General features: G+C 40.3%; 1 protein-coding gene across 3 annotated transcripts in view; it reads right to left on the reverse strand.

Moving 5' to 3' along the window:
• Positions 1–6,387, reverse strand: part of PDE1C (phosphodiesterase 1C) — a 335,246-nt gene extending 328,859 nt beyond the window's left edge. For 2 of the 3 annotated variants that reach the window (XM_087917919.1, XM_087917921.1), the window contains exon 1: positions 6,028–6,387. In XM_087917919.1, the coding sequence (XP_087774045.1) occupies positions 6,028–6,340 (313 nt within the window). In that variant the 5' untranslated portion in view covers positions 6,341–6,387. The remainder of the gene's footprint in view (positions 1–6,027) is intronic. The other variant, XM_087917920.1, reaches the window with a different exon arrangement.
• Between the last annotated feature and the right edge of the window lie 5,292 nt (positions 6,388–11,679).

Genomic DNA, 11,679 nt, shown 5'->3' on the forward strand with positions numbered 1-11,679 from the left:
TTCTGACTAGTGTTTGTTTTGTTATTGAAGACTATTGCTATTGAAATTTAATCTGTAATTGAAAGAAGCATTTCGGGGAATTTGAAAAGAGATCATACTACCCACAAAGACCAAATCCAAGTAGGTGATCTCACAATTTCTTTTTTTTTAATAGAGAATCTAGAAGCTGGCTAGAATTTGCTGTCTCATCTCCAGTCACCACCACACAGTGCCATTCCTTCTCATTCAGGAACATCTAGTTCACCATGAAGTCTCACCAGAAGCCATTATATAGGTAGTCCTTGACTTACAACAATTCATTTAGTGACCGTTCAAAGTTACAATGGCACTGAAAAAAGTTACTTATGACCATTGCAGCGTCTTCAGTGGTCACATGATCAAAATTCAGACACTTGGCAACTGACTTATATTTATGATGGTTGTATCGTTCTGGGGTTATGTGATCACCTTTTCTTCTGACAATTTAGTAATTTAAAAACTGCAATGATTCACTTAACAACTGTGGCAAGAAAGGTCATAAAATGGGGCAAAACTCACTTAGCAATTGGCTCACTTAGCAACATAAATTTGGGGCTCAATTGTAGTCATAAGTCTAGGACAACCTGGGGTTCAATTGTGGTCATAAATGTAGGACTACCTGACTACTTTATTTCTCATAGTGCAAAAAGTCATTTAACAGATTTTCTCATGTCCTCTAGCTTAGAACCCACTTAACCCAAGATTTTCAAGTATAATAATCCCCAATTTAGAGGCTTCTATTTCTTCTATTTTGTAGGTTTCCTGTTCATGGATGCAGCCAAAGGTGGGCTGCAGATGGTTTGCATTGTTAAAATTCTGTGCAGTTTGGCGAACTGGAAAACCCCACCACTGGCTGGCTCTGCCCCACCCCCTAGATCCTGCTATACCCCTGCACACTCCCTGTGCCCCCTGCGATCCCCAACCCCCCTGGGGTTGCCATTCAAGGTGGGGAAGCTGCAGGGACATGACTGGAAACCACGCTGATCATCTGGGAGGCGATGAATGAACCTGCAGCGCCGATCAACTGGAAGGCTGCCACCCCCCTGCAGTCCAAAAGAGACCATGTGACCACCAGTTTTTAAAAAGTTCAGTCAGACCTTCCAATTTCGTAAGATCTTTTTTTCCCTGAGAAGTTGGAAGGTCTGACTGAACTTTTTTTTAAACTTGAAGTCACATGGTCTTCTTTTGTTGCCCTGCAAGCAGGAGAACAGAGCTGGAATGCAGGTTAATCAGGGAATGGGATGGGGTGGGAGTGAGGATTTTGCATTATCATTGGTCTGGAATGGGGTGGAAGTGAGGATTTTGCATTATCAGTGGTCTGAGATGGGATGGAAGTAAAGATTTTGCAGTATCATTGATCTGGGATGGGATGGAAGTGAGGATTTTGCATTATGATTGCTTGTAACTAAGTAAGGACCAATGAAAGAGGAACGGTAAAATCCCTATCTACAGATTCACTGTTTTTTAATCTTGGCAAGTTTAAGATGGCAAACTTCATGCTGCCTTGGGAATTCTGGAATTTAAATCCATGCACCTTAAAATTGCCAAAGTTGAGATGCATGGGTCTACACTACAGCTTGGGGTTTTCCATTCCTGTTTTATTTAGACTTTGATGCAATTAAATAAATCAGTTGTAGTTTCCCTAACAAACAGAGATTAAAGCAATATGAATCTGTTCTAACCTAAACCTGGTTCCAAGAGAGCAAACACAAGACAAAGGCAGCAGTATAATCTTTTTATGTTTCAGCTAAGAATTCTGTTTCTTCACAGACAAAAGGCTGCTTCCAACTAATTAGCTGCGACAAGAAAGAACCTTGCCAAGTTTTTGCAAGTCTGCCAAAACACAACAGATAAGAAATAGTTTACAATACAAGAGTCTTCAAATACCAACTGTAATGTCCATGAGACTGAATTCAAAATGTCTTTGCCTTCTGCAAAGAAGGTTAGTTTCACAGCTGGCTTTTATCTTCTTGAAGGAGGGGCCATTACCTTGCAGCCTTACTCCCAAGTTGCCTGTGCTGTTGTAATTGCTGTTTCCTATGAGCAATCCTGCGTGCACGCGCACTTGGCACAGGCTCCTTGGGAACCTCCTCATCACTGTTGCCAGCCCCCACAATCTCTCAAGGCAGCAGTCCACTCCCTAACAGTCCTGGCTCCTCATCTGAGTCCTTGCTCTCCTCAGCCATCCGCACCTGCTGCCAGATAACCACAACAGAACCATTACTGGACTTTTTGTGAAAAACTGAAATAAAAGTTGATCTGGGCTTTGATGATTAGATATGAGATTATGGAAATAATGTAGACTAATGTTAATCTTAGAGTAAGAGTTTGATATATTTTTACTTATATTTGTACCAAAGAAAGTTGGAAGTCATTCTTTTTTTGTTTTCTCCTTTTCCTCTTTTTTTCTTTCTTTCTTTCTTTCACTTTCACTCTTTTTCTTTCCTGAACCTATTCCTTTTTTCAAATCTATTTTTTATTCATTTATCTCTTAGCTTTGTTTTTTTTTTTTTTTTGATGTTTGAAGGATCAAATACTCAGCCATTATAATTCTACATTCATTATTTATAGAAATGATATCAAGATTTAGAATGAAATCTACTGGGAACCATCTCAGATAAGGCAGGCTCTGAGTCTCTTTAACCAAAAAGGTGTTTATTGATTAAAGAGAATATGTGTAGCTGTTCTGACCCAAGCCTCGTTCAAAGCAAACAAACACCAAACAGAGATAAAAGCAAAATCTTTTTAATGCTTCTCTGTGAATTCTGTTCATTCACAGTAGAACGCTATTAAAAACTAATTGTCCCAGATAAGAACAAGCCTTGCCAAGATTGTGCAAGGCTGCCAAGAACACTAGATTAAATTGCAAGGAAATAATCAAAATCAAAAGTCTCCAAACACAAACCAGGATAGTCCGAACTTCCACAAGATGTGAAGTGCAAGAACTTCTTTGCTTCCTGCAAAGAATCCCACCTCTGAGGGCTGGCTTTTATCCCTTAAGGGAGGGGCCATCACCATGCAGTCTTACTCCCAAGTTGCCCGTGCTGCTGCAGCTGCTCTTTCCTTCAAACAGCCCTGCATGAACGCACACTGGGCACAGGGTCCTTGGGGTCTCTGCATCACTGCTGCCAGCCTCCACAAGACCTGAAGGCAGCACTCCACTCTCTGATTGTCCTGGCCCTTTCCCTGCATCACACACAGGCCCCTCATCCAAGTCCTCGCTCTCCGAGACCTCAACCATCCACACCTGCTACTGGCGAATCACAACACTAGCTCAGGTTAAATTATGGGGTCCTTGGTGCTCTTTGAGCTTGATGGTTTTCTTGCAGATGTTTCATTACCAAGCTAGGTAACATGATCAGTACTAGAAGGGAGTGGATTTTGCTCTTATTTTCATATACTAGTGGATTCCCTGTCAGTGTTGATGAATTGCTTCACAAACAATGTTTTGATTGGTGCCAGGTCTCTACAGCCTCAGGCAGAGAAGGTCTATTCTCTGCAACCCTCCCTCAAATGTTCTTTAAAATACAGAGTTTTCCAGCATTCCTTTAGGATCCTCCAACATGCAAACTGTGGTTATTCATCCTAAAATGAATCCTCTTTACCTGGATCTTCAAAATTTGCTGTTTGCTGGGAAGATGTGTAGCTAAAAGTCAGTCTAGATTTTCTTCATAACCAAACAAAAGTGTATTTTCTGTGCAGTTCACACCCCTTGCTCGCTGACTCTGGATTTCACAAAGTAAAGCTCACATTTTGTAATTAACCCCTGTGCCCTGTTTTGCCTGGAAGAGTGCTGCAGGAGACTGAGTGTTGTCACACACCCTGGCCACACCCTTGGCCATGCCCACCCACCCAGTCATTAGGGCAGTGAACTGGTTGTTAAAAATTTTGAAGCCCACCACTGGATGCAGCCCTTTCATTTTTTCAAAGGCTAACTGAGAGGCAGTTTTCCAGCCACGCAGGAGTTAAAAATTACATAAGGGACAAAGATTATTGAACTCTATGATCAATAGCAACTAGAGGTTGCCTTCCTACTTAAAGCTTTTCCTAATCTTTCTAGACTAAATATTAGTAGATCACAGAAAAGTGGTACAGCTTTTTTCTGGGTTAACCTAATGGATAAAAGTTCTGCAGTGTACGATATTCTTGTACTGTCAAAACCTAGATTGCTATGTACATCCTTCACTTTCTATTAGTAATCACTTCCTAACTGACTTTCTTGTGATCTCAACCAAGCCATGACCGCAGTTTGTGCTGTCTGCATGATTCTTCCTTTGGAAGCAAATTACCAACTGATAATGACATGAAAATTCTACATACCATATTTTTCGGTGTATAAGATGTACTCCCCCCACAAAAGTGGGTGGAAATGTCTGTGCATCTTATATAGAGAATGTTGCTGAAACCCCGCCCACCCACCGGCCCCCATCCTTCGGCCTCTGCCTCCCAGCAATTTGCCTCCTTGCAGCAAACAGCAAAGAATCTGGTCAGCTTCAGCACAGCCTGATTACCACAAGCAGCAGATCAAAGTCAGTTTGATCTGCTTCCTGATGATCAGCTGTTTCAGGCTGCATGGATCGCCATCGCTTATTCCTACCTCTGTGTGCCCCATTTTTGGCCTCTGCATCCAATTTTCAGTCTCCGCATGCTTCATTTTTGGCCTCAACTTTTCCCATTTTTGGTCTGTTCTGATCCCTGCTGCATTAAACAGGCTGAAAATGGGGTGTGCCAAAAACAGGGCACTCAGAGGGCAAAAATGGGATTCAGAGGTCAAAAATGGTGTGTGTGGAGGTAGCCATAGGTGATGGCAATCTCTGCAGCCTGAAACACCTGATCATCAGGAGGCCAATCCAACTGACAATCAGTTGCTTGTGCTAATCAGGCTGTGCTGAAGCTGACCAGGCTCTTTGCTATTTGCTGCAAGGAGACAAATTGCTGGGAGGCAGATTTTTTTTTCCTACCCAAAAGCTTATACTTCAGAGGGTCTTATAGTCTGAAAAATACAGTAATAGAAATAACTTTAATCTCAGTAGAGGAAAATTAAGTACACCTGGAAAACAAAAGGGATCTGATTTTGAAATTGCAATTTAAAATATCAGTTCATTCTAAGTTATGGAGGAAAAATGAATCTAACAGGAGGATGTGGAAGTGAACAGCTTTTGAGTTGTTTGATTGTGAAAGAAAGGGAGTGCATGCTTAATGGAAGCCTTGTTGGGAACAGAAGATAGCAGGCTAAGCCTTCACTTGTGCTATCCTGTTTATTTACTCTACAAAACACCCTATACAATAAGGAATCTATGTAAACATATATGTTTGCAGATTGTCTACTTTGTAAATCCCAGGAGTGCCAAGCATCCTGATGACATGCAACTTGCAATAATAGAAAAGGCTTTTCAGTCTGGAGCTTTGAGATCATTACAGATGTAGATAGTCTAATACAGCTGGTCACCATCAGGGTGAGAGATGATATACAAAATGCTAGAAAACTTTATTTGGCAATGAATAGGGTTGAAAACACCTAAACTGAACTTAATTCACAACTTAAATCTGACTTAATTCTATCACACCAATGTAAGCAACTCTGAAGTTATATGAAAACCAAATTTCAGTAAAGAAGAATTTGTCTTCTTTGAAATCCAAATACCAAAGTGAATTTCAACTGATACTGTTGGTTATGTCATCATGCTTAAGGGAGATGAAAAGTTGCACCATCCAGAGCTTTTTACTCATTTAGTACTCTTGAAAATAGACCAGCCTTCTCCTATGTTGCATCTTGATAATATACAGTAATTCACACTCGCTTAGATAGGGTCAGATCACTTCAAAGAAAGTTTTACCTGCTGCAGTAGGACATATTGGAAGCCGGACCCCGATCAGGGAAATGAAATCAAGTGAACAATACGAGAAAGAGAAGCATCTCAAAGTCTATGTTTTTCTTATCCCTTCCATGATTATACTTGTTGATATGAATGTATATGATTATATACACAAATACAAGATTATACTCACAGGCGCTACGATTACGGCGGGGAGGAGGCAAGACTAGCCCAGGGGCTCTTTCTTCCGTTTCCGAATACTTCAGCACGTCAGACAGCTCCCGGATCACTTCTGCCGCGGCTGGGGCAGGCCTGCTGCTCCCTTCCCAGGCGCCGGGAACAGGTGGGAGTTTACGGACTTCTATAGTTGCCGCTGTCGTCTCTTTGGTCGGGCTTTTAAAGGTTCGCGGCTTTCTGGAGGTGATCCGTGGAGGAGCTGCCGGCTCCGAGGTCAGCTGCACCACTGTGTTGCGCGACCGGGTGAGTGCTGAGGTGACTGAACCCATTGCCGTGCGGGGAGATCTGGCTCCGTCAGAGAACTTTGCTCGGAGTCAGATCAAGCACCTCGTCCGCCCTCACTCTGGTGCTCCGCCTTTTCCCGCCCTTGCCAGGCTCTGGGAACTCAACTTTCTCTGTTTCAAACGGCAACTTCAGGCCCCCGTGCTCTCTTTTCTCATGCTGATTCGTTCCTTCTGACTCTCGGAGATAAACGATATAAAGTGAGCATCATCCTGGAGTTTGCCATCTCACTATTGGTGACAGATAAAAGGAGGCTCTCAAAGCCTGTTGTCAGTTAGCTCTTTCTGTTCTTGTATTTACTACTCATATGGAACAGCGGTAAACATCTTCTTTTCGCTGACTTGCTATATTGTGAAAAGGGAAATCCAGAGAATCAGGAAATAGATTCATTTGCTTACCAAATTAAGCTGTCTGTGCAAAAATAATTATTTTATTAAATGAAAGCTAAAGAAATTTAGAGAGCCACTTTGATGTCGTGATTAAGACACCAGGCTAGGAACTGGAAACATGAGCTCTAGTCCTGCCTTGGACACAAAGCCTGCTGGATGACCTTGGACAGGTAATTATCTCCCAGAAAGAAGACAATAGCAAATCGTTTCTGAAAAATCTTACCAAGAAAAACCAGGAGTTTTTCAAGGCACTCTCTGAGAATTAGACACAAGAAAAGAAGAAGAAATTAAATAGTGCCTTGGAGATAAGGATGGGAAACTATTATTACATTTATTCATGCTGAGCACAAGAACTGAAAGGAAAACTTCTCTTATTCAAGATAAAATTGAAAGTAATCCTTTTTTGTATGAAAAGGCTCCAGATTCAGCCAATCCTTACTTGTCTTTTATGGATAGACACAATGGATATACTGCTTAGAAAAATGGGGGTGTAATCTTGTCTGGGCATGAAACCTAAGAGGTTGAGGCTTAGTTAGCATTTGGATAGAGACCACCAGCAATCTCATGGGCTCAGACTAGATCAGGAAGATGAAAAACATCCCAGAAAAAGAAAAACTGCATAGGTGTGCCCATGAAGCTTCATGAAATACTTTCAAGTTGATCTAAACATCTAGTAATTGTTCCCATGCAGTTTTCATGGCATTTATAGATTAGCCCTTATCTTCCTCAGAGATTGTTATTTGATTTTATAATTTAGCCAGTTGAACTCACAAGTATTGTCTCATCTCACCACAAACCAAACCAATCTTATATGGCTTTTAAGAGCAACCAATATCAGCTAGAAGCTGCCACATGTCATATTTATTTACAAAGTTTGTGGGTGGGGGGAACCAAAGTTTGAAAAACAAAACTGATTGGGATGGGGGAAACCTAAAAATAAAAGTCCTTTTGTTAGTCAAGGGGAAATGAATATATATAAGCAACAAATGAAGTTTTCTTGGTGAAGAATAACTAACAATACTGTACCATTTTCTATTGTGGAAATTATAGTGCTAATGCATCTAAAAAACATTGGACTAGGAGGAGATGACATAATGGGGACCGGTTAGGAGTTTTCAGAGCCCCTAACATTGCAAACAACATTGTGAAGGTTCTGTCTCATTTTTATTAATGGGTTTTCATAATAAGAAATGAGAAGGAAGATGATTTCTTCTAGCACCTTTCCCAAGATCTGTTTTAGAGGAGGCAGAAAGAGACCCACATGCCATGCATGAAAGAATGATGATCCAAAGTAATCAATATTTCAAAGGGAGCAATACTTTTCATTCAGCATTATCAGTTTGCTGTCCAGGGGAAGATAGAATAGGAGCAAGCTTTTGGTCCTTTGGTATTCTCTTCTCCTGGGATCAGATCTGGAGAAATCTGTTCTTTCTTTATCAGTGAACTGAAAGCAGGGGAAAACCATCCTCTTTCACATAATCTTTGGAAGGTAGGTTTAAATAATGTTGGCTATTATTTTGGCCCTGGAAGTTACAGTTTTATGCTTTAAATTCTGTATTAGGAACAGAGGTGGTATTCAGCAGGTTCTGACCAGTTCTGGAGAACCAGTAGAAGTTTTGACTGGTGATTTTACTGTATCCTTCTCCTGCCAAGCCCACCAAGCCATGCCCACAAAACTGGTAGTAAAAAAAAATGAATCTCACCACTGATTAGGAAGTAATTTGGCCCATAATGTTTACATTGATTTTATGATTAAAAGATTCTATTGATACTTTATTGTTGTGAATTTAAGGCAAAGAAGGCACAAAAATAATATAAAATAAATAAAATCCTAATAATTACTCCAATATTTAGGGTTTCTTTACTTACATTCATTTAATGAGCTATGAGCCACAGTAGACAAAAAACTATATTAAGCATTGTATCTTGTTTTAAACGAAGTTACATCATAAATGAGATAGCAGTAACAACTTAGCTATTTCTCCGTTGTGTTCCAATAAATGGTCATGTTATCAGGCCTTTTGTAGGTAAAGATTATCCAAAAATTTTGTTTTTGTTATTTCCAAAAGAAGTTGGCTTTATTCTACAGAGATACAGATTTTATGCTCTGACAAAGACTTAAGCCTCTTCAACAGTAATGATGCCATGAAGTTTCCACCACTAATGGAATTGTCCCTTATGAGCACAAAAAACAATTCGTATACTCGGTCAAAACAACCTATACACCACCATCCCCAAACCAAGCTCAAGCCTACTGCTACCATGTGTTATTGTTTGGTCTTCAGCAGCATCTGTCACTGAACCTGGCTCTGAATGGGCTTCTCCCTAAGGGAAGAAAAAGAGAGTAGCAGCATCAACAGTAATAGGTGGCAAAAAAGTATTTTCCTCCTGGGGGAGGCTATTTTGTTAGTGACTAAGAAATGTGTTTTATTATTATAAGCTTCGAGGTAAAGGGATGAAAAAAATACCACATGGCAATTCTACATCAATATTTTAGACATAGTTCTTTCTATTGTTGAAATCCTGAGACAGACAGAATCCTTTTCTTCATTGACACAGCAACCCATATAAAGATTCCAGAGTTATTCTCATTTTACTGGGCTTAATAATTAATTTATCATTGTAGCTAATCAATTGCATTTTAGCCAATTTAAATAAAAGTCAGGGATAGGTAATTTCCTCCTGGGCTAATTCCCTTCTCCCCTAAATATATATGTATAGATATAAAAGAAGTTTGGATTGGTGATCTGTCACCCAGCTAACAACTGAGTGCTCCCAGTTGAGTCATGGTTATTTCCCAATTATATGGCTTACCTGGAAAAGGCCTGCTAAACAATATCAAATTCTTTTTATGAAGTCATTACTTTGGAGAGCAGTATGAACACAATTTCTGTTTTTGAAGAAGGACCCCATTTCTACAAGTGAAACTCTAAAATTTAGAATATCATGCAAAAGTTCATTTATTTCAGTAATGCAACTTAAAAGGTGAAACTAATACATGAGATAGACTCATTACATGCAAAGCAAGATAGTTCAAGCCATGATTTGTCATAACTGAGATGATTATGGCTTACAGCTCATGAAAACCCCAAATCCATAATCTCAGAAAATTAGAATATTGTGAAAAGGTTCAATATTCTAGGCTCAAAGTGTCCCACTCTAATCAGCTAATTAAGCCATAACACATGCAAAGGGTTCCTGAGTCTTTAAATGGTCTCTCAGTCTGGTTCAGTAGGAAGCACAATCATGGGAAAGACTGCTGACCTGACAGTTGTGCAGAAAACCATCATTGACAACCTCCATAAGGAGGGAAAGCCTCAAAAGGTAATTGGAAAAGAAGTTGGATGTTCCCAAAGTGCTGTATCAAAGCACAATAATAGAAAGTTATGTGGAAGGGAAAAGTGTGGAAGAAAAAGGTGCACAAGCAGCAGGGATGACCGCAGCCTGGAGAGGATTTTCAGGAAAAGGCCATTCAAAAGTGTTGAGGACTTTCACAAGGAGTGGACTGAGGCTGGAGTCAGTACATCAAGAGCTACCACATACAGACAGATCCTGGACCTGGGCTTCAAATGTTGCATTCCTCTTGTCAAGCCACTCCTGAACAACAATGTCAGAAGCATCTTACCTGGGCTAAAGAAAAACAGAACTAGTTTATTGCTCAGTGGTCCAAGGTCCTCTTTTCTGATGAGAGCAATTTTTGCATCTCATTTGGAAACCAAGGATCCAGAGTCTGGAGGAAAAATGGAGAGGCACACACTGCAAGATACTTGAAGTCCAGTGTGAAGTTTCCACAGTCTGTGTTGATTTGGGGAGCCATGTCATCTGCTGGTGTTGGTCCACTGTGCTTCATTAAGTCCAGGGTCAACACAGCCATCTACCAGGAGATTTTGGAGCACTTCATGCTTCCTTCTGCAGACAAGCTTTATGGGGATGCTGACTTCATTTTCCAGCAGGACTTGGCACCTGCCCACACTCCCAAAAGCATCAAAACCTGGTTCAATGACCATGGGATTACTGTGCTTGATTGACCAGCAAACTCACCTGACCTGAACCCCATAGAGAATCTATTGGGCATTGCCAAGAGAAAGATGAGAGACATGAGACTGAACAATGCAGAAGAGCTGAAGGCCACTATTGAAGCATCCTGGTCTTCCATAACACCTCAGCAGTGCCACAGGCTGATAGCTTTCATGCCACACTGCATTGAGGCAGTAATTGCTGCAAAAGGGGCCCAAACCAAGTACTGAGTACATATGTATGCTTATACTTTTCAGAGGTCCGATATTGTTCTATGTACAATCCTTGTTTTATTGATTGCATGTAATATTCTAATTTTCTGAGATTGTGGATTTGGGGTTTTCATGAGCTGTAAGCCCTAATCATTTCAATTATGACACATCACGGCTTGAACTATCTTGCTTTGCATGTAATGAGTCTATTTCATATATTAGTTTCACCTTTTAAGTTGCATTACTGAAATGAACTTTTGCACGATATTCTAATTTTTCGAGTTTCACCTGTATATGCAGAATGAACAGAATTTAGAACCCCAAGAATGTGACATTTATATTTTAAAGATGACTGAAATTTCTGTTTTGTTTCTAGAATATAGAATCATAGGACTAGAATGAACCTAAGAGATCTTCTAGTCCAATTCCCTACACAAGGCAGGAGACCTTATACCATCCTGGTCAATTTGTTCTCAAGATTTTCAAAATCTTGAGTAATGGAGCATCCACAACTATGTGAGACAAGTCATTCCATTGTTTATTTTTTCTTTCTGTCTTCTAGGTAGGATCTCACTTTAGCAAGCTTCCACCCATTATTTCTTGTCCTGCCCTCTGCTGCTATGAAGAAAGTCAATTCCCTCTTCACTGTGATCTCAAGTACTAGAAGACAGTTATCATACATCTCCTAATCCTCTTCCTTGATAGGCT

This window comes from Pseudonaja textilis, chromosome Z (assembly GCF_049901715.1).
Source record: "Pseudonaja textilis isolate UNSWEBS1 chromosome Z, rPseTex1.2, whole genome shotgun sequence".
Classification (NCBI taxonomy): domain Eukaryota; kingdom Metazoa; phylum Chordata; class Lepidosauria; order Squamata; family Elapidae; genus Pseudonaja; species Pseudonaja textilis.